Raw genomic sequence first — 24,899 nt, forward strand, 5'->3', positions numbered from 1 at the left:
AGGATCCCTGTTATAATACACCAAACCTAACAGTTTCACTGGAGTATATTTGCTGAAAATAGGTTATATTAAGGAAATATAATTTTCTTTCCAAAGTGGAGATTTTGTCCTAAATAAAATGGCTTCACTTTCTTTGCAATCCAAGTCACCAAATAATAGATATTTCTAGTCTCATTTCATGAATTCGGTATAATGAAGCCAAGAAGTAGTAAGGTTTGGGAATTTTTTCCTTAAGAAGAAGATGAAAGAAATACCTTCAAGTTGGGGTAAAGGAGATAATGCTAGCTGTATTTATTGACTTTAGCTTTTACTCTCATGATTCCATGATATTTAAAAATCTAGGTATTATAGACAGCCACTAACTCAAAGGCTACAATTATTTACATTCTGCAAAACCACAAATCACATAGATAACAATCTGCATAGCTTGTGTCTCAGCTCTAAACTCTCTATATTATAAAATAAATTTCAAAGCTGTTTAATCATTTTTATTATAATGTCTTCCCATTTACTTCCTTCTTCTATTAAACTATATTATTTGTGAAACTTTGTGAGAAATTTGTCTTCTCTACAGAAAGACATCCTGTCCCATCTGTCTAGGTTTTTATGGTTGGTTGAGAAAATCTCAATGCCTCACTGAAATTTTAGTTTCTTATATAGATACCTCATTATCACCTAAAGACAAATTGCAAAACGATAAATAATAGAAACTGCAGAAATCACTATACTGTCATCAAGTTCCCACAAAAACACTGGGAAATTGGAAAGTGATACATTTTCTAAAGTAGCTTAAAAAAAGCAGAAATGAGGTAATTGTTACTTACACACTGAATTTAACCAGTAATTTCAAAATGAGTGGAGATAATATGTATTTTATTTCCAAACTTGTTTTTGTTTAAAACCAAAGGAAAAGGAAAGGAAGATATTCCCTTTACACTTCCAAAGGATTCCCTGTAGGATAAAGTTAAGTTCAATCTACTGGGCATTGTGATTTAATCATCATTTTACCCTGCAACTAGCTGCAACAACTAAAAACTCTACTTGTAATCCAAAGGGAATACTGTACAGACATCTATACAGAATATCAATGAACAGACTTTAGGAAATGTTTGTTTTCTTTTCTCTTGTTTTCATTTACAATGCCATCATCCAAATATCTCCTTGACATGTCCTTTTGGAAGTCTAAAAGGAACATTAGATTCACCATGTCCAAATTTGGAATCCCCAGTTATCTTTCAGTGTTTTTTATCTTGGGGAATAACACCACTAGACAGTTATTCAAGCCATAAACAGGAAGATATCCTTGACGTTGAACTCCTCTTCAAATCTATGGATCAACCATTGCTAAGTCATAAATTTTATCTTTCTGTTTTTTTGATACGGAGTCTCACTCTGTCCCCCAGGCTGCAGTGCAATGGCATGATCTCAACTCACTGGAACCTCTGCCTCCCGGGTTCTAGCGATTCTCCTGCCTCAGCCTCCCAAGCAGCTGGGATTACATGCACCCACCACCACATCCAGCTAATTTTTGCATTTTTAGTAGAGACAGGGTTTCACCACCTTGGTTAGGCTCGTCTCGAACTCCTGACCTTAGGTGATCCACCCACCTCAGCCTCCCAAAGTGCTGGGATTACAGGCATGAGCCACCATGCCTGGTAACTTTATCTCTTTATACCTACCTATCCATTACTCACTCTCTCCAACTGCCGCCATATAATCTGCTGCTGCATGGAGCTGAGAGAAATGGAATCTGCCAATATTTCTTCATTGCCAGATCTACTTGGATAGCTCTTCTACTCCAGAGAGCTGGGAGAAATGACAGTTGCCACTCAGCTCTTCAGCCCGTTGGAATAGGTCTTCTGCAACACAAATGTGCATGAGGGGATGCATGAAGTAGCCAGCTCAAATGCCATTGTCTTCCATTGTTCTTACTAAGTTTCTCTGTTAAATAAATTTTTCTCAATTTATTGGATATGGGATGCTGGATGTGGGATATTTTGCAAAAAAAATTAGGTAACCACTCATCTGAGCATGAGATGAGAACAGTTTAGAATAAATATTATGCCTTTCCCTCCTATATATCTTAGAGAAGATTTATGAAAAATATGAGGTGTGTGTAAAATATTAGGGAGTGAACAAAATGTATCAAGATCAAATAAAGCAACATCATAGGGGATTTTTTTAATGTGCAATGGTCTAGAATATGTGTAATATATTTTTATTATGTTATTTTTCTTCTCTCTGTTCTCTTGTTGAAAGTTGCAGAAAGACAAATAAACCTGTCATGATTTCTTCTTAAACTTGACAGAGCAAATTGCAGATACCAATATTAAACATTGTTTGACTTTCTTATTTCTTGGAAGTATTTCTCACGTGGTTCAGTTTTGAAACTTTGGAGAAAGTCACACTGGTGACTCAAAGGATTGAGATGGTTTCTGAAACCAATAATAATAAGAAGAAACTTGAAAGTATGAATATTACAGATTGGGAACTGGTCATTTCCAAATATATTTTAGGAGTTAGCAGACTAATGCCATCAATTCACCTTACAGTTGGGTGAGAGATTCTGACGTTGACATCACACTGACATCAGAAGAAACTGATCATCTCCAGCTGACAAGAACATGATTTGAATTAGGATTAATAAGTGTTGAAAGGCTTCTTCATATGAATTAAACAAAACCCTATATAATTGAAATCTTGGCATAGTCTCTCGTTGTCAGCCCAGTACTCATTTAGAGAAGATGTTTTGAGGACTGATGGAAAGGCCTACTTACTAATAACGTCCACTGCTCCTCATACGAGAGTTGGAAAGTTATTTAGTGAAAATGCTATCTAATTTCCTGTCACCAAACTTCTGCAAATTTCCCTTGGGTCATTTCTTGTCACCACAAATGACTACCATTCTCAAGGCAACTTATTAAGTTTTTTTCCATAGGAACAGACGTGATCACTTTCAAGGCTGGTGTGACAGAGAGCTTGACCTCAGGCTGCATTTCAGTCATCATAGTCACCTTCATCCTTAGTCCCTAAAAGATTTCAATGGGCTTACATGGAAGGAGAAGCTCTCTTGTGTCAGCATCTCCTCCTCAATAGAACCACCTGGTTTCCCTGGGTCAGCCTGTTCTCATTCATTTACCCACCTTGGATACTGACCCGAGGTCTCTACAAAGGGAAGCTAACTGCCCCCAGAAAAACTTGTTTCAATATTCTCTAAGCCATTTAAAAACATATGTAAAAATTATATTTTTACATATGTAAAAATCCAGCTTCACCATTCATCAAACTAGGAAAGAGTAGGTTTTGTCTTGCTTATCCCCAACTTACTTTAATTCCCCTTATTGAATACATGATAATTTATCATCTTTAATGCTCCAAGAATTAGTTAATAAAATGAAACTACACACAGTATTGACAATTAAACAGATAACTGTGAAATCTGGTAGCAGCTAATTTGTCCTAAAGAAGTGTTTACATTTGCGAATTTTCAACTGTTCCATCTGTCTTCCCTGCCTATGTTTAGTGTTCGTTTCATATTACCCTAAACAGAAACAGTGGTTGCTTCTTTGTTTATGGTGATCAGTCCTCTGTGATTGCACTGTGATACCCAACATAAACATGTTGGCAAGCTAATGATATCCTTGTGTATCAGGATGGATAAATATTTATCTAAAGTATAGAAGACGTGAATCAATCTTGCTGCAGAATCCAAATATGACATTGTTTGAAGATTTAAGTTTTATGAGAAGATTGGCAAGTTTTACTTCTTCAGCCTTAGCTTGGGCTTTAATATTATACTGACATTAGGTTTTGCTTATCCATAAGCAAATAAGAACCCCAATAAGAACATTAACATAGTATTGATTTAGTATTATGCCTCTTTGTTAACAGTGCCTGATGTATTTAACGTTATACTGGCAAGACAGGCGCGGTGGTCCACGCCTGTAATCTCAGCACTTTGGGAGGCCGAGGCGAGTGGATCAATTGAGGTCAGAAGTTCGAGACAAGCCTGGCCAATCTGGTGAATCCCCACCTTTACTAAAATTACAAAAATTACCAGGTATGGTGGCTCACGTCTGTAGTTCCAGTTACTCAGGAAGCTGAGGCAGGAGAATCATTTAAACCTGGAAGGCGGAGGTTGCAGTGAGTCGAGATTGCACCATTGCACTCAGCCTGGGTGACAGAACAAGACCCTGTCTCAAAAAAAACAAAAAAACAAAAAAAAAAAGAACAAAATATTATGCTGGCTGCTGGCAAAGTAGAATTTCTGTGGAATAAAAGCTAGATTCACAAATCGTCAAGTAGTCTATAGAAGTCTATCAATAGCCTAGCCATTGGGTTTAGCAATAGCATATATCATAGTTGACAAAGATGTGAGAAATGATTTTTAAAAAAATGGGACTTGACACCATTTCTGTCCAGATAATCAAGCAGGTAAGGAGGTCTTTATGGTCCCTATATTGCTGTAAAAAATCTTTATTAAAATACGAAGGTCTCTGAAGGTCAAAATTATTCCAACCATTATTACCTGTTGGAAGAAAATAGTCATTTCTGTCCCAAGCTTTTTAAATAGATTTGACTCACCTCCATACTATGCTTCTAATCCAGAGATTTTAAAATGATGGACTCAGTAGATATTTATTTTTGTACCCTATTTTATTAAAAAGTAAATAATGGTGGCTCTTAAAATCAAATTAATCATTTGTATCCATATGGTTTCCATAAGATAATGGAAACTGGCAAAATCCAAATCTCTCCACACATCCTTAAATTGGAAAAACAAAAAGCAAAAACTTTATTGATGAACAAGAACAAATATATCCCTCCAAAACACCTTTAGTATAACTAGAAGACAGAATAGTATAAACTTCAATTTACAGATAAGCAGTAAATTATGCCCAAACATCTACTCTGGAGACTGGACCAGACTAAAGAGAAGATGGAGCCTACAGAATAAAAGAAGAGAAGAACTAAAGCCTCAAAGTAGCAGAACCCAAAAATCACTCTGAGAAATAGGAAGTTACATCCTAAGTGAAGGGAATACAGAAAACTTGATAAGAAAGAGCAAAGGCTATGAGCTATCAAAAGAAAGAGACATGGGAGTATACAGGAGTAAAACAAGCAGTCTCTCTGAAAGCTCAACCTCTGTGGAAGGGGGAACACAGAAGAGGGAGAAACCCTTCTTAGGCTTGGGAGTAAAAGAAAAAAAGGAAATTAAGTGTCCCAAAGAAACAAAAGACAATCAAAATTAGAAGACACTTTAAAATTTTCTCCAAGAAAGGTCCCCAAAATTTGAAACTTTCATTTCACTATAGAAGAAATATCTGATAAACCAAAACCAAAATAAAATAAAAACAAACAAAATTTCGTTAACTATCCAAACCACTCATACATGTCTATCTATAAATGTAATTGATGATCCTGAAAAATTTTACATTTTAAATTGCCGGAAAGCAACTGAGAATGCCCATGGTAAGTGTTAAAAGAAAAAAATAAATTATAAAATAAAAAACCCAATACATTTCTTTCTGCTTAGGAATATTGTTCCTCCTAAAAACATCCATGGAGCAGGGATAATTGTAACACAGGACACAAACTAAAATTGAACATCTTAAACAAGCAGATATTTTTAAATAAAACCTCAAATCAAAACTTCTAAAACTAAGAACAGATATGAGCTAAAAGATTAAAATATAGATGTGAAAAAGTTCAGGAAATAATTAAAGAAGACAAAACTATTCTAAGAAATAAAGACAATTATTAGGTGCCAAGGAAAACTAGATTTGACTGAAACATATTAAAAGAAATTGAATGTAGTAGCCACTTTCCAAAGACGGTTCCTGCAAACCGCATCTCCTGGCATTTATGTTTTGAGAGCCCCAATGGGGTTCTCAATGACTCTCTTTAAACAATATATTGCAACAGTTATTAATAATACATTATTAATATTTTATATTGTTACACAATTATAACTGTGTTACAATTATGTCCTGCTCCAAGGGTGTTTTATGTGGCAAAAGCTACGTTGTGCCAGTCCAAGCTTAAGAAGTTGCTTCCACTAGCCTTTTGTGGAGCTCTGAGCCTTCATCTAAAGTTAGGTTATCCTGCCAGATAAATCACATGGTGAGAGAGGTTCTGAAACTATACATAGAGAAAGGGAGGCTAAAAAATCTTAACCTCTCAGCTGAGCCCAGTCTTCTAGCCATCTTCAACAATGTACCAGATTTGTGAATGAGTCATCTCGGAAAATCCAGACCAATCGTGACCTCAGATGACTGCAGACCAACTGGCGACCGCCCTGCTGACCCTGGTCAGACCATAGAATTGTGAGAGATAATAATTAGATTGCTGAAGAACCACTAAATTTTGGTCATTTTAATGCATAAATAAATAATAGAAACATTAAGAAAGTTCAGCAAATTTCAGGATACAAGATTAATGTGCATAAATCAGTAGCTCTGCGATACACCAACAGTAACCAAGCTGAGAATCAAATCAAGAACTTGGCATAGAAGGGACATACCTTAACATAATAAACACCATCTATGACAAACCCACAGCCAACATTATACTGAATGGGGAAAAGTTGAAAGCATTCCCCCTGAGAACTGGAACAAGACAAGGATGCCCACTTTCACCACTCCTATTCAATATAGTACTGGAAGTCCTAGCCAGAGCAATCACACAAGAGAAAGAAATAAAGGGCATCCAAATTAGTAAAGAGGAAGTCAAACTGTTGCTGTTTGCTGATGATATGATCATATACCTAGAAAACCTTAAAGACTCATCCAAAAAGCTTTTAGAACTGATAAATGCATTAAGCAAAGTTTCAAGATACAAAATTAATGTACACAAACCAGTAGCTCTGCTATACACCAACAGTGACCAAGCCAAGAATCAAATCAAGAATTCAATCCCTTTCACAATAGCTGCCAAAAAAAAAAAAAACTACTTAGGAACGTACCTAACCAAGTATGTGAAAGACCTCTACAAGGAAAACTTCAAAACACTGCTGAAGGAAATCATAGACAACACAAACAAATGAAAACATATCCCGTGCTCATGGATATGTAGAATCAATATCGTGAAAATACCATACTGCCAAAAGCAATCTACAAATTCAATGCAATTCCCATCAAAATACCACCATCACTCTTCACAAAACCAGAAAAAACAATCCTAAAATGTATATGGAGCCAAGAAAGAGTTTGCATAGCCAAAGCAAAAGGAACAAACCTAGAGGCATCACATGACCCAACTTCCAACTATACTGTAAGGCTATAGCCACCAAAACAGTACAGTACTGATATAAAAATAAGCCCATAGACCGATGGAATGAAATGGAGAACCCAGAAATAAAGCCAAATACTTACAGCCCATTGATCTTCAACAAAGCAAAGAAAAACATAAAGTGGGGAAAGGACATCCTATTCAACAAATGGTGCTGGGATAATTGGCTAGCCACATGTAGAAGATTGAAACTGGATCCTCACCTCTTGCCTTATACAAAAATCAAGTCCAGATACATCAAAGACTCAAATCTAAGACCTGAAACTATAAAAATTCTAGAAGATAACATCAGAAAAATCTTTCTAGATGTTGGCATAGGCAAAGACTTCATGACCAATAACCCAAAAGCAAATGCAACAAAAACAAAGATAAACAGATGGGACGTAATTAAACTAAAAAGATTCTGCACAGCAAAAAAGTAATTAGCAGCCTAAACAGACAACTCACAGAGTGGGAGAAAATTTTTCACAAATTTGCATCCAACAAAAGACTAATACTTCAAATCTACAAAGAACTCCAAATAAGCAAGAGAAAAAAATAAATAATCCCAACAAAAAGTGGGCTAAGGATGAAATAGATCATTCTCAAAAGAAGATATACAAATGACTAATAAACATAAGAAAAAATGTTCAGCATCACTAATTATCAGGGAAATGCAAATTAAAACCACATTGTGATGCCACCTTACTCCTGCAGGAATGGCCATAATTTAAAAATCAAAAATATTAGATGTTGGCATGGATGTGGTGAAAAGAGAACACTTATGCATTGCTGGTGGGATTGTAAACAGTACAACCACTATGGAAAACAGTATGGAGATTCCTTAAAGAACTAAAAGTCAATCTACCATTTGATCCAGCAACCTCACTACTGCATATCTACCCAGAGGAAAAGAAGTCATTATATAAAAAAGACACTTGCACACACGTTTACAGCAGCACAATTAGCAATTCCAAAAATATGGAACCAGCCCAAATGCCCATCAATCAAGGAATAAAGAAAACATATACCATTGAATACTTCAACCATGAAAAGAGGAAAAAATGATGTCATTTCCAGCAACCTGAATTGGAAGTTGGAAACCATTATTCTAAGTGAAGTAACTCAGGAATGGAAGGCCAAACATCATATGTTCTTATTTATAAGTGAGAACTAAGCTATGAGGATGCAAAGGTGTAAGAATGATACAATGGACTTAAGGGACTCAGGTGGAAGGGTGAGAGGGGAGTGAAGGATAAAAGACAACACACTGGTTACAGTGTATACTACTCCGGTGATGGGTGCATCAAAATCTCAGAAATCACCACAAAAGAACTTACCAATGTAACCAAATACCACCTGTTCACCCAAAACCTATTGTAATGAAAATAGAAATACCTACAAATTAGCTCAAATGTTAATTTTTTGTATATATAATGAGGTAAAGTTATGATATTAACTGATGAGTCAACAGGAAGATTCACGTTATCATGTCATTCAATATGCCAGTTCCTGAAGTGACAATGCTGTCTAGGCAAGTAAGAATTGTCAGAACGCAAATATTCCTAAGTGAACCAACCACTTGTAGAATTACTTTCCCCTTAACCATTTCTCCGTGCTTCACTCTAGTGTCTATCTTCAGCCATTGTTCCAATATCTCACCCACTAATTTTCTGATACAGTAAACATGCTTAACTTTAGTGTGAAATGATCTTGAGAAAGATGTGATCGATTTCATGAAGTGGATGAAAATTGTGTTGGATTGCCACTTGAATGAAATATAAAACCCATGGAGAAATAGGGCCTGGCAGACTTAAAACAATTCAAATGTGAAAAAATGTAACCATCTTCTGGGACCTAAATGCAACAACAAAAAAGAAAAGTCATACAAACAGCTAAGTGAGAAATATAAAACTGAAAACAAAGAAAAAGTTATCAGAGAAAAACTGATTGATATCACTTACAGGTGAATAAAATCCAACATATATGTAATTAGAGTTTCTGAAAAAGTATTCAATGAAATAGAATTATTACTAAAATTATGAGATTTTCTAGAAATAAAAAAATATGAATCTACATATCAGTAAGTTTCTTATGCACCTATGCACCTGTGAAAATTAAGGGAAACAATTAATTTGAAACATAGCATTAAAAGCTATTAAGTTATAAAGTAAAACAAATACCCTCTGGGCTTTCAGGCAAAGAATACAAAACCAGGTTGGCATAGGACCTTTTCAATGGCAACATATAAATCCAGACATATTCAATAGACCAGAATTTCCAGAAATTCAGGGAAACACATTTTCAATAATTTGTAATTATATCCTTATTGTTCTATTGATCTCCAATCTTACCTTATTTTCAATTTATTTTCCATGCTATCATCAGATATATATATATGCAATTGATATCCCAGAAAGAGAGTAATGGCCAAAATATTGTTGAATATTGAATATATATTGAATGTTGTATATTGAATATGTATTGTTTTTTGTTAGTTGGTTTGGTTTTTGAGATGAAGTCACTCTGTCACCCTGGCTGGAGTGCAGTGGTGCGATATCGGCTCACTGCAACCTCTGTCTCCCAAGTTCAAGTGATTCTCCTGCCTCAGCCTCCCGAGTAGCTGGGATTACAGGTGCCTGCCACTACCCCTGGCTAAGAATATATATTGAATTATGGCACAAAATGTTCCAGATTTTATAATGGCTATTAATCAGTAATTCATAACCTTTCCTTGGTACCACATTTACCTATAATAAAGTCCAACTCATTATCATGGCATAAATGGTTTCCCATTGTCTAATCCTTCTTACATCTCCAGTCTTATCTCTGATACTCCCGTCTCCTTCTCTCCCTGTGTTCCGTCTATATTTAAACACTTGCAGATTCAAACTTAGAGCACTATTTTTACATATTGTGCTCCCTCATTCTGAAATGAGTATCTGGCGGACACCTTATAACTCTCTTATGCTTCCAGTTCTGCCTCAGTGCCACTGATTCTAGCAAGTTATTTTTTATTCTTCCCCATTATCTCCATGTAAGAGTTGAGCAATACTCTTTCCTGCACCACTTCTATGCCTGTACTTGGTTCTTTTGCAGCATTTTTAATCTCTATTACAGTCACTATTTTTATAAATCTATTTCCTCCCCTAGGCTGAACTCCTTGAAAATAAAAATTGTGGTTAGATGTATCATAACTTTTCTTCAGTAATTGCATGGATGATTAACTAAATTAACAAATTAACATAAATAACAAAATTAAGCTCAAAGAGGCAACTGATCACTTTCAGAATTCATGCTGTATTGTAATTGTAATGGACACAGTTTAGAAAAGTATAAAGATGAAGCATTTTCCTTGAGGAAGAAAGGAAGAATAGGAGCAAAGTTATAGAACTAGTAAATTACATATTTAATGCAGGTATGAAGAATTTGCTTGGTTTCTTTATGAATCTTTATGCTACACTAAGAAATGCAGACTCTTTGGATAGCCTAAAAGAAGTATTAGAAGATTTTAATCAGAGATAAGTGATAAAAAACGTTGTCTTATACTTCCATTTCCCTCAGTGGAAAAGTAATGCCTATGGGACTTGCACTTCCACTGTAAACAATAGAAGATTGGACGAAATACAGAAAACAACTATTGTTTTCAGATAGTGTACAATAGGCAGAAGAGAACAGCTGTGAACCCTGAGAATATATGAGGTGAATGCTATAATTGCCTCAGATTTCTGCCTGGAGACAATTTCCAGACTGTGTCTTAAGTAATAGGAACACAAACAGAACTGACAATCTTGCTGACAGGAGGAGACAATGACTTCAGCTAAGAGAAGTTGTTGTAGCTAGAATTTACAAAAGTACTAAAAAAGAGAAAGCTATGCAAACAAAGCACTACATAGGTCTGCATAAAGGTACACATAAGGTTTTGTCTAAACATCTATCTTCATATGAATAAAACTTCAGTGGAAAAGCAAACAACTGGGGGCAAAAAAAGTAACTCAGTATCTGTAAGTTAAAAAATTCAAGTAGATAACACAGGCATGAATTTTTCATGTTACCAATAATCAGAGTTTAGAGACACCCTTGAATACATGGGACATTCATTAGACACCCCAGAAGGACTAAGCCTAAGTAATGGAGCTAAATTAGCTCTAAAGATAATACAGACTCACCAAATAAAACCTGAAAAACAATCTTGAAAGGGGTAAGTTTACATGCAAAAATGTAACTGCCTGCCAGAATAATTTCCAAATGTATAATGTCAAAACTCCAATTAAAAATTTCTAGACAACTTAGAGGTAGAAAACCATGATACATTATCAGAAGAAAATGCAATCAATAGAAAGACGCTAAACCGGCAGAAATGATGAATTGACAGGCAAGCATATTAAAACAGCTATTATAAAACAATATAATAAAAGTCAGCATAATAAGAAGAGAAATAAAAAACATAAAGAAGAATCAAATGGAATTTCTAGAGATGAAAAAGGCCATATTTTATATTAAAATTTTCCTGGATAGGGTTAAGAGAAGGTTAGCCTCTGCAGAAACAAAAAAGGATTAGTGAACTTGAAAAAATGGCAATATAAACAATCCAACATGAAGCATAAAAAGATTTGTAGAAGTTTGAAAATAGATTAATAGAGTCTCATTGTTGGTCAATATCAGCTGGTACAACATAATGAAATTCATATTCCAGAAGGAAAGTAATGGACAAAAATATTGCTGAAGAAATAATGGCCAAAAATTTTGCAAATTTTAAACTAAAATTAGGAGATCAAAGGTCAATTAACTCCAAACAACATAAGCACAAATAAAACTACACCAAGGCACATCATAATTAAATTTCTGAAAGACAAAATATGAAAAATATCCAGAAAAAAACACATCTTAAACAGAAAAAATAAAAATAATGGATTTCTTGTCAAAATTTTCCAAGCTGAAAACAACAGAATAAAAAAATAAAAGTGCTGAGAGCAAAAAGGAACTGTAGAAGACTTTCCTCAGTGAAAATATCTTTCAAAAATAAAAGGGAAAATAATTGAAAGCAGATGGAAATTTGAGTTTACACAAAGAAATGAAGAAAAAAATGGGTAAATATGTGAATATTTTTCTGTTTTTAATGCCTTTCTAAATAAATGACTCCTTAAAGCACAAGTAATAACATGTGAAAATACATGTGAAAATCATAACATGTAGAAATTAAATATGTGACAAAAATAATAAAAAGACAAAAAGGACAGAGGCACACAGTTATAAAGTCCTTACATTACACATAGGAAGAAATATTATTTGAAGGCAGACTGTGAAAAATTGACTGTATATTTTAAACAGAGAGCAACTATTTAAAAAGAGGTTTAACTAGTAAGCTAAAAGTAGAGATAAAATTGAATGCTAAAAAATCAATAATACAAAAGAATACAAGAAAAGAGTAAGATGGAACAAAGGTGAGTGAAACAAATTTTTTAAAAGAATTTCAAGAATTGCATGAGATAGGTATCAGTTTTCTCAGTCTGTCATTAAAAAATAACATAGACTGGGTGTGTTAAACAACCGAAATTAATTTTCTCAGCTTGAAGGCTGTAAGTTCTTGATTGGGATTCTGGTAAGGGCTCTCTTCCTGGCTTGCAGATGGTAGCTTCTCACTGTGTCCTCACAGGGCAGAGAGAAAGAGAGCAAGCTTCAGTATCTTCTCTTATAAGGACACTAATCCTATCAGGAAAGCCCTGCTCTCATGACCTCATCTAAACCTCATTGCCTCTCAAAGGCTCCACCTCCAAATACTATCAAATTGGAGTTTAGGACTTCAACATACAAAATTGTTGGGGACATATAAATAATTTTTCTTTAGATTTCTTCTTTCCCCCATGGGTTATTTAGAAGTGTGTCCATTAATTTCTGAATAGATGGAGATTTTCCAAATATCTGTTATTCATTTCTGATTTAATTCCATTGTTGTCAGAGAACACACTTTGTATTATTTCAATCCTTTAAAATCTACTGGGATTATTTAATGGCCAATTTTGTAGTCTATATTGTGAATGTACCATGTGCACTTCAAAGAATTTGCATTATTATTGGGTGAATTGTTCAGTTTAAAGGTCTTACACATAGAAAACATTTTGAATTGAATGAAAATAAAAATACAATATATCAAATATACAATACAGATAAAAGTGGCACCTAAATGGAAATGTATAGCTTTAAATATTTATATGGAAAAAGAACAAAGGTCTAAAGTCATTTATCTACATTTACTCTCTAAGAAGTTAAAAAGTGAAAAAGCAAATTAAGCCCAAAATAAGGTAAAGGAAGGAAATAGTAAATAAATAAGTCAATAAAATGGAATAAAAACAATTGAAAAAAATTAATAAACTAAAAACTATTTCCTTGAAAAGGTCAAAAATAATGATGAGACTCTTACTAGAATAACTATTTTTAAAAAGAGGAAAAATAAGCTACCAATGCCAGGAATGAAAGAGGAACATCATTAAGGATACTACAAACATTTGAAAAAGGGAATATTATTATACTAAAATATTACAATAATTTAATCATCTAGCTGAAATATATAAATTCTCATCATAAAACAAATAGCTACTGGCAAATTTTAACAAATACTTAAGGAAAAAATAGTCATCCTACACAAACATTTTAAGAAAATGAAGGAGTAGGGAACACTTTTACTCGAAGGCCAGAAACATCTCATATCAAAACCAGACAAAGACAAAGAAATTCTGATATACCTCATGATCTCAAATTTAGATATCCCTAATAAAAACATTAATAAATAATATACAACCACATATAAAAATAATAATACATTATGACCAAGTCAGGTTTATCTCAGGAAAGCAAGGTTTTCTTAATATTTAAAATAAATCAAAATATTTCTTAATTTCAACAGAAAATGAGGAGAAAATCAAATTTTGATCCACCAGATAAGACTGCGAAGGCTCTTATACCCTACCCTTATTCTGCCCATTGTATATATTTACTTCTACATTCTTCAACCAAGATCTTATCCTTTATTTTTGGAGTAAGTAACTACAGATTTTCAAAATGCATCTTGTCCTTCAATTCTGGATCTTCTGTTGATAAACCAGGTAGCATGCTTTTCTATAGCAGGGGAATAATTATAAGGTTCAGATTATTCAGTACTAACAGCTAGTATCTCCTTGGGGTGTCTTATATTCAGTCCCAGTGGCAGTGCTGAAAACTGGTCACGAATATGAAGCACTCCCCTAGAGCCATCATCAGTGGATATTCCTATATATACTTTTCATTTAATCAATGACTTTTGTTGACTTGCCTCAGGTTTTTTAAAACATGTATTTGACATTGCTCATAACACAATAGTTATCTCAGGTTTATTCTATATGATGCTAGTATAGTGGGTACATGTTATTATACATTTGTCCAAACACATAGAATGCACAAAACCAAGATTGAGCCCTAATGTAAACTATGGACTTTGGGTGCCTATGGTATGTCAACATAGGCATATCAGCTGAAATGAATGTGCTACTCTGTTGGGGGTGTTGATAATGCAGGATAATGCGTGTGTCTGGTATACAGGAAATCTCTGTACCTTCTTTTCAATTTTGCTATAAACCTAAAACTGCTCTTTTAAAAAGTGAAACAAACAAACAATAAATAATAAAATAAAATAATATTATTTGCTGTGTTTCCATGGAGGGCGCTATTTCCACCAAGGCCTAATAACAGGCCTACACTTGTCTTTCAAGAAGGCTTTTCGTTGCTGCACATCAAGTAATTAAAAATTCCAAATTCCTGATGGTGTCATTGTTTGGTAATGTTGATGTTTGCCAGGGACTCCAGCTGTACAGACACTTTTAAATTCATTTGGACTTTAGGATGATGGATGATGTGGTTCTAGAAAGACTGTTTGGAATATAGATTGTAAGTCTCAAAGTTCGTGGTTTTTCCTGACTTCATTAAAACTCAGATTTCTTTTGAGTAACTCAATATGGGGCTTCATAAAATGTTCAAGTGCAATAAATGCACTCACCAACACGCAGATAGTCCTCTTCTTATCCATCAGGGCTGCAAAGACAGCAATTTATTCTGTTGTGTGTAGAATGTCTATTGTGATTCCAGTCAAAATTATTCCCTAAAATTTTACAGATTGTGCAAGGCCCTATAGTTTAATGAGGTTGATTAGCCACTTTGGGTTAGTCATATGTGTCATCACAGTTCTTAAGTCTTTAATTTCTTAGTTCCTCTGAAAGATAAATTATCATAATATTATCAATGTAATAAACTAATTTTCTCTTATAGGAATCAAGTCTAGATCTTACCTAGCCAAGATACATGTCTATACTGGAAAAATTAATTATCTTAAATGTGTATTGCAGGCTTTACAAAAAGAAGCAAATTGTTTTACTTTCTTCTGAAATTGGAATGAAAATAAAAATCCTTGGCCAGCTCTATAGTAGCCAGTCACCTTTAGTTTGCTATACTTCTTGAACGACTTTTACCATTCATGGCACAGAGAATATCATCAGAAGAAGGATCTTATTTAGTCCTCAGTAGTCTATGGTTAGTCTTCATGAACTGTCTTTTTCCCTAGAGACCAGACAGGACTTTTATATAATTAGTTGATAGGGATTAATATTCCTGTTTCTACTATCTTTTTAATCAAAGCAGAAATTTGTCATTGTCCTCCTGAGATCTGGTTTTGCTTAATTATCACTGCAGAGGAAAATTTGCACAATTCTAAAGGTTCTCATTTGTATGTCAAATTAGAAATGGGTACAGACATGCTCAATTGATACCTGATTAGAAATCAGCAGGCAATGGTGAATCTCTCTATTCACATAACATCAAATCCAATAAGACACTTGTGTAGAGGTGACATTTCTACAGGGCATTCTTACTTTCATATTTTCCAACTTGTTATTTAATACAGCTCTGGTACCTATTATGACAGCATCACATTATCCTCAAAGTTTTATCTTCGTCCTTAATGTTGCCCTCTCTGCCTTTTGCTGGTATCTCAATATATTGTGTTCCAGCTTCTGGTAATCCCTGGAAACTCTGTTCACCACCCCAAAGCCATTTAAGTTAGAACAAGTGTACATCTTTAGATTTCTCTGCTGAAATTTTGTAAGTAGATTTTAACTTTTTAAAAATTCTATTGCCTTAACAGAGGTATCCTCTGCACCTTGCTTACCCACTTTATTTTCCCAGTACTCTTTGACATATCCCAAACAGGAGTAAATAGAACAAACTCGACGAGTTTGTTCAGTGAGGCAAGCATGGTCGTCCAAAGTACCAAGAGTTTTCCACCTCCTAGCCAGTAACAATTCACCACTATATTTTATACAGCACCTTCATCAGTTTATTTCCTTTTCATACTGCTTTTATTAGCCACCAAAATAATTCCACATAGCTAGACCATTTTTGATCATTTCTTTCCTTTTAAATATTACATACCTTTCTTCTGTCATCAAGATCCAAGAGTAGCAGCTTGCTAACATGTTTGTCATGGCCGTCTGTATAGTATTATATTCTAATAAAAGGAAGATTATGTAAGGGTACCAAGCATCATGAACTGTCCTTATCACTGCATTTATCATAGTTTGTGTTAAAGGCATTTTCCATTAAGAGTAATTATATGTTATATCTATAATCAACCTAAAGTGTCTGCATTAGAATATTTCTACTATCTCTGCAGGGATCCTTCATCTACCATTAAGAGGAAGAATTGGGCAGGCAAGCTTGTTGGATTTTTACTTTAACTATTGTGTATCATAATTGGGAATGAGAAATGTATACTAAAGTTTATATAGGCTGGCCATATAATTCCATTCAAACTGAATGGATTCCTTATCTTTAAAATATTACTTCCTTGAACACACAGTCTGAGCATCCAGACTAACAAAACCTCATCAGGTTTCCAGTGTTTATCTGTTGGCAAAATGCTTCAATTATTTAACAGTACCTCCTAGTTTCTGTGGTCATCTGGCCTTGTCCTCACACCTCTTGAAAAGTCAGTGGTCACACTAAGTGACTTCTAGTTGACAAGTAAATATAATCTCTGCCAGATTTCCAGCAAAACATGTTACAGCTCATCTTCTATTTTCATATTTTCCTCACCTCTTATAAGTCAAGTCTAATTTTTGTGTTCTTCTGATAGAATTTCCATTGTGCTAATATCACTGATAACAATCAAGAAATATAGCTATTTTCCATTTGCCTTTTTTATTAATTAATTTTGCTTAATAGTAGAGCTTTGAAGCTAAATCATCTAAATTCCATTGATGAGATTTGTCCCCCAAAATTTGCCTCAAAAATCTTTCACTACCACAAACCAAGAATAAGTTAGCAGCCATCCCAGCACTAAAGTCTCAAAAGATTTTCCCTATCCATCCTTCTGTATGAGCGTCATTTAATCATTGGACCACCGTAGTAAGTTTCAAGTGTACAATGACAATCACACTTACCCAGTGTTTATTTAGCCATGTTTATTACCCAAGTTTATTTAGCTTTAAGCAAGAATACCAAATAATGCAAAGCAGCAGCATTACAGAGGTCTTGGATACCCAGACACAACTGCCCAAGTTTCAATAACTGAATGCAAACTGAAATAAGTACAGCTCAAATTAGCACAAGAAAAGTGCAGGGTCTAGTGTCTCTTAGCTTAAGTAACTTGCTTGTCACCTAGCTCCTGGAGGTATGTTTGCCTCACCTCCACTTTTCAGTACAGCTGCATTCCATAAAATATACTTTATATAATAAACAATCTTAAAACCTGATATAATATACTTGGGAACATTTTAGATCAGCAATCAGTTCACACCAATCCCAGCAATATAACCTGCCTGTCTAGATGTCCATGCCTCAGGAGCCTCTCAAACTGGGGGAAACAACTACAATTCAACTGCTCCCTTTTCTTTTCAAGGTAATATGGTATAATAGCTTGGATTTTGTTAAAAATAATCCTGATAAAATTATGTCTTTCTTGTGCAACTATAAATATTTCTCAGTAAAATTGCCAGTTACTACCTATAACTTTGGAAGTCCCTAGCAAATAGCTATTTTGCAAAAGCTAAATGCTCAGATTAAAATGAAGCACAACGTTCCTAAATAAGCTAATTTTGGGAAACGTTACCAGACTTTCACTGGATCCATATCCAAGTAAACATAATATGAAGCTGAGATCCTTTACACAGAGCTCAGGGACCACCCTGACCACTAGTCCTAATCTACAGGGCTTGGGGTTTTCTCAGCAGAATATAAAGAAGAAATGGTTTGAATGTTGTCTGACAACTATTTATTTCTTCATGATTCTTCTCAGGGCATCTATAACCTCTTTGTTCCTTAGGCTGTAAATAAAAGGATTTAGTAAAGGAATTATTATTGTGTAAAATAAAGAATACATTTTGGCCTGATCTGCAGCTGATCCAGACCTAGGACTCACATACATGAAGAAGAGAGTGCCGTAGAACAAAGAGACAGAGAGCAGATGGGCACTGCAAGTGGAAAAGGCTTTGCTTCTACCCTTCTCAGACTTCTTTTTCAGGATGGCAGAGATAATATAGGAGTAAGAGACGATCAGTGTCATAAAAGTGAAGACTTGTATAAATGCTGAAAAGATGAAAATCAGAAGTATATTAACTGTAGGATTGGTGCAAGAAATTTTGAACAGCTGTAAAATTTCACAGTAGAAATAATGTATAATATTGGACCTGCAGAAAGTTAATCTAAATAACAAACCCACATGAATCGCTGAATGCAGAAAACCAATAAAATATGAAATACCTATAAACTGAGTACAGAGGCTATTGGACATCACCACTGGATAAAGCAAGGGATTGCATATGGCTACACAGCGGTCATAGGCCATCGCTACCAGCAGGAAGCATTCTGTGGTTGCATTGGAACCAAAAAAGTAAAACTGGGTGGCACACTCAGCCAGGGATGGCATATGATTCTTTGATAAAAAATTGATAAGCATCTTAGGAGTCACAGAGGGTGAAGTGCATGCATCTGCAAAGGCTAAACTGCCAAGAAATAAGTACATGGGGGTGTGAAGGTGGGGGTCCTTCCAGATGAGAGCCATCAGGCCAAGGTTGCCCACCAGGGTGATGAGGTAGATGACCAAGAACACCAGGAACAGGGGCACCTGCAGCCCTGGATGATCTGTAAGTCCTGTGAGGACAAAGTGAGTCACCAGAGTCTTATTTTCTTCTGCCATGTGTGACCTGGCCAATCACTAAAACGAAAGAAGAGAGAATATAGTCACAAAAGAGTCATAACAATGATGACATTTTAGGTGTGACTGATTCCCAAGAGATGCTTCTTGTTTTATTAGTTTTAAATTTTTACCCTTATTTGTCCACTTTTATTTTGTTTTGTTTCGTTATTTTGAGACAGAGTCTTCCTCTCTCACCCAGGCTGGAGTGCAATGCTGCTATCATGGCTGACTGCAGCCTCAGCCTCCTGGGCTCGAAAATCCTCTCACTTCAGCTTCCCAAAGTTCTAGGATTACTGGCATAAGTCACCGCACCTGGCTTACTTCTCTATAATAATATACATTCAAAATTATCCATTATAAAAAGTTTTAAAATCATAATCTATCCAAAGTGACATGTAAACTTAGTACAAATCTTTTTCAATCTAACAGGGTTTTTTCTACAACTGCATATACTTATCTTAAAGTTCATATGAAAGAAAAACATTGCCATTTTCCCCAAGAAAATACTAAATAGTAAGAATAGTTGAGTACTTTAACTGCTATTGAGCTATAATATAAAGCCATAATAATCAAAATATTAAGATATTGGGATAAGAATAGACAAGAGGATCAGCACAATAGGATAGAGAGGTCAGAAATATATTTCAATACATAGAGGAATTTGGCATAAAACAAATATATTTCAATACAGAAGGAAAAGAATGACTGATTTAATGAATGATACTGGCACTGTTGGCTATTTCTCTGGAAGTAAATAATGTTAGGCTCTACCTCATACCACAAATATTTTCTAAGAAATTTAATGTAACTTAGAGATTTGAGAAATTCTTATTCAAAGAAAGAAAGCCAGAATAAATACATAGCTCCTATATAATTTTAATGCATAGCAGAAGAGTATCTATCAGAATCAAAAGGCATATAATAAATTAGAAAACATATTTTATAATGGATATGAAAGATACAGATGTATGTCTATAATAAAAACTAAAAATAGATAAGCAAATGGCAAAGTATCTGAAAGAAGAATGAGTAAATGATATGAATAAGCAAGTTAATAAATTTAACAAATGAAAATGACCAAAAAATGAAATGAAAAGATACCCAAATTTCTATGTCATAGACACACACACACACACACACATACACACACACAGACACACACACACACATCTTTATTTTCATGTATCAGATTAGCAGAAATTAAAATGAATAAAATACCCGCTACTAACTGAGGTGAGAAAAGTAATATTTTCATATATTACTGATGGAAATATTTATTGCAACAGTCTTTTTGAAAAGCAATTTTATATACTCTCATTAATTTTATAAAACATATATATACCCTTTGATTTACCATTTTTAATGTATACCACCTAGAAATAAAAGTACCACTACTCAAATATAAATATACAAAAAATATCCAATGCATTATTGTTCACAGTGGCAAAGACCAGACACATCCACAGTGAAATGGTTGGATAAATCACAGTACATTCATACTGTGGAATAAAATTCAGGCATAAAAATACCAATTGAATGGAGAATTACCACAATGTGTAGATATGAGAAGAGCAAGATACCTATGAGTGAAAACAATATAATTTCATTATTGTAAAACAAGAATTGCACTTTTAAATCTCTCTTTGCATGGAGAAAAATGTGGATAATGGATACTAAATTAGTAGCACTGGTTTATGTAATACGGGAGTAGATGCCGGATTAGGGGAAGTGGAGGAGAGAGCAAGAGGGATAAATCAAAATAAGAGTTCCACAAGAAAAACAGCATGTATGTTATTATCTCTTTAACATAAAGTTATGTAAACATATGTATGTACATGTGTCTACATATATATATGAAGGGATGTATAAAAGAACAGTCTCTAACATGTCATAGTGGAAAAAAGAATCAAGAGCAATAAAACCTTGTTGCCTTTTAAAGGAGATGTTTTGTCACTGAAAATTTCAATGTAAAATTAGGGGTCTATAATCTCTAAGTTTTTGTACCTACGTATTGCTTAAATGCAGAAATAACATTCAGGCAAATTCGCGTGGTATTTTGAATATTATCAATGGAAAAAACTTTTGCGCATTGAGAGTAGATAGAATTTTTTAATACTCCAAAGTTATCTGTAATTATATAAGATAGAGATTCAAATAGAGTAACAGAATTTTTAGAAATTTTAGAATTTTTGTAATTTCTGTAATGTTCTTATTAAATTTATTCTTTTATACTTTATTTTTTATCACTGCTATGAATATAACATTTAGTGTTTTCATGAAGTAAAGAGATTTTTGTGAATGTGTGTGATTGATATATAGTCTCTAAAAGAACTTCAAAAGGAGGTTTTCTCATGAATATAGACCTTCTAGATTACCTTGAGAAGAAAAATGAATAAATTGTTCTGGCATTTTCACATATAAAATTTTTTTTCATAATTCTATAGTCATGCCTCATAATACTTAGGGAACATAAATTTTTTTACTATGAGGAATATTTGAAAAACTGGGTTTGTATAATTTAAAAATATAAATAAAGGCTAATTTTCTAAGAATCAAATAGTAGCATAAATAACAGTTGTAAGATGTGATATTATCTTTACTGAAAATAAATGAAGAATGAATTCGTTTTAGGATTTTTATTTTTAAATATACACTCACAGAGAGCCCTAGCATATACAACAGATCCAAAAGCACATGTTAATAATTAAGAACTATAAAAGATCTTTGCCCAGAATAAACTGGCTCAATTTTCCTTATAATCTCAAGTAACTGAATTATTGATATTTCTAGTTTTAGTTCCTGCAATGTATAATTTAGCCAAGAATGAGTAAGTTTGTGAATTTTTCTTAAGTTATAGAAGACATAAGGAGACACAAGGAGTCTATTGAAGTTAACTCTAGTGACTTCAGCCCATATTCCCACAATTCCATGGAATTAAAGAATTTTTATTATACTCAGTCAAATAAACCTTAAGCCAGAATTTCCTATTCTGAAAAATTACAAATAAGTTATATTTTAGTTTCATAGCTTACATCTTAATTGAGAAAACTTTTCGTGTTATAAAATAAGCTCTATGTTGGATTTTTCTTATTATTACTTAAATTTTTCATTTTTCTGCTAATCGAAGTTTGTTTAAAAACTTCTCAACAATTGTGTTACCTCCACTGTAAAAATTCTAACTGAAATATACATGTTCAAAAGGGTATTTACTTCTGTCTGTTCATATTTTGGTTGTCAATTATTTTTAAAAATCTTGTGTAGGATTTTAATTTCTTACTTAGACATTTTATGTTACAGACAAATTGCAAAGCTAAAATAATAAAAATTATGAAAATCTCTGCACTCTCACCCAGTTCCTATGAAACATTGGGAAACAAAATATGCTCTTTGTCTGGAAGAAACAAAATGTACCGAGATGAAGCAGTATTAGTAGTGTATCAATTTTCCTTGAAAATTCCAAACTGGAAGGAGATGGCATTTCTATCTTCTATTTTCAAATCCGTTCTTTAAAAAAAAAATTAAATTCCCTCAATGTTTCCAAAGGATTCCCAGTGGGATGAGTCAAAGTTGTTCTACAGGGCATTGTGAGCTAATCACCAAGTCAGTCATAAACAACTAGTTATAACAATCGGAACTACACATTGTGTCCCTAGGGTTCCCTGTTGGGGCATGTTTATAAAATATCATTAAATAGAATTTATAATAAGCTTGTTTCCCTTCCCCCTATTTCTCTTAATGGTGCCACAACCCAACTACCTAATTAACTTGATTTCCATCTGGAAATCCCAAATTTACCTTAGAGTTAATATGTCCAAAGCTGAGACTAAGATCTTCCCCTATTTTACCCCCAAACCCAGTAATCTTTCAGTGTTCCCTGTCCCGAGGATAGGGTCACCCCACAAACATTTATGCAAGCCATAAACCAGGGACATATCTTTGACACTAAACTTACCCTCACCTCCATTGTTTCAACCATTGTCAAGTCTTCCAGATTTTATCTTTTAAAGATTTCTTAAATCCAACTATTTCTTTTCATTTCCCCCTTTATCCTCAAAATCCAAGATACATTCCTCTATTGCTTTAGTGTATTAAATAACCTTCTAACTACACTATCTGCATCTTCTAACACCATCATCCCATCTGTTTTCCACACTAACACCAGAATGTCTTTTCACCACCAACACACGAACACATTCTTCCCACTTACAACATATAAGTAACTTCTCACTGCACATAGGATAACAACTAAAATTCTTAAGCCTAAATATCCATTTCCCTATACTGAAAAAGAAATCCAATACTTATACAGAGTTGAGGGGTTTTGGACGTTGTACCTGTGCACTAATTACTGTAACAGTAACTGCATATACAGAAAATCCCCACTCTCTTAGTGAATTGACATAATAATTTAGTTTTCCTTCATGCAAAGTATCAAGCACATGATCGTGATTGAAAGACTATTCTACTCCATTTGGTGATTCAGAGTTTTAGAATCCTTCATCTTGTCACTCAAGCATTTTCCACACAGGTCTTCCTGAAATGTTTGTGTTCTCATCTGGGTTAAGCTGGAGAAAGAATGTTTACAGAGGGTTCAAGATATGAGGTGCTTATTAGCCAGAAATGTAGGTGATGTATGCCACTACCAATTCTAAACTTAATCATATGACCACAGTTAACTGAACAGGGAGACTGTGTGTGTAGAAAGAAAAAAAGTGGACTTGGTGATTAGCTAAGTTTCTTCTACTCTGATCATCATGTGCCTGTTTCAACCTCTCTCCACACATAAGACACTCTCAGCCTCTCCCCAAGGGAGTCAAACCCAACTCCCATCTAGTCTCCATCTCAACAAAAGCTAGGATCTCCAGGTGACATCCTCTTCTCTCCATCAAATCCAGCTGTGACTGTTCTTTGTCTAGGTACCAATAACTTCTTTAAAATATGTTATTTTTGTCACATGTAATAATTACATGCTCCCAATATACAGTTTTTCTTGGTTTTATCTGTCATTTCCTGGAGCACATGCAATTTACAAGGTCACTTATCCAGAGTACCCTCCAGGTCCAATTCACATGATATCAGCAACACAATGGGCTAGACTGCTGTTCTGCAAAATGTCCAGCAAACAAAGTTTCCTTTAGACACAGAGTAGAAGAGTTAGCATAACCCTGGGGCAACACTGTCAATGTACACTGTTGACATCTCAGGTGAATGTAAAATGCTTCTGATCCTTATTCATGATCTGTATTGAAAATAATACATTTTCACATCAGTAACCACATATCTCACACCAAATATGGTATTAAAGTGTTCTATTAAGCATAACACATCTGGCAGAACAATAGCAATAGGCACTACAATATGGCTAAGTGTGTGGTTGTCTAGACTGGAATGAAAAAATAAATAGGATATT

The 24,899-nt window shown here is 34.2% G+C and overlaps 1 protein-coding gene and 1 pseudogene across 1 annotated transcript; both read right to left on the minus strand.

The window, feature by feature from the left end:
* Window positions 1–23,017, minus strand: part of LOC100449473 (olfactory receptor 5AC1-like) — a 42,441-nt pseudogene extending 19,424 nt beyond the window's left edge.
* LOC100448387 (olfactory receptor 5AC1) lies at window positions 18,566–19,489 on the minus strand. Its single transcript, XM_002813379.4, has one exon. It carries the CDS (start codon window positions 19,487–19,489, stop codon window positions 18,566–18,568), a length of 924 nt encoding a protein of 307 aa, XP_002813425.4.
* Window positions 23,018–24,899: the final 1,882 nt, after the last annotated feature.

The sequence above is a fragment of the Pongo abelii genome, chromosome 2 (assembly GCF_028885655.2).
Source record: "Pongo abelii isolate AG06213 chromosome 2, NHGRI_mPonAbe1-v2.0_pri, whole genome shotgun sequence".
NCBI classification, from domain to species: domain Eukaryota; kingdom Metazoa; phylum Chordata; class Mammalia; order Primates; family Hominidae; genus Pongo; species Pongo abelii.

What these genes read in the sequence shown, in the direction of transcription:
- LOC100448387 (XM_002813379.4), bottom strand. Translation starts at nt 19,489, where the DNA reads ATGGCAGAAGAAAATAAGACTCTGGTGACTCACTTTGTCCTCACAGGA.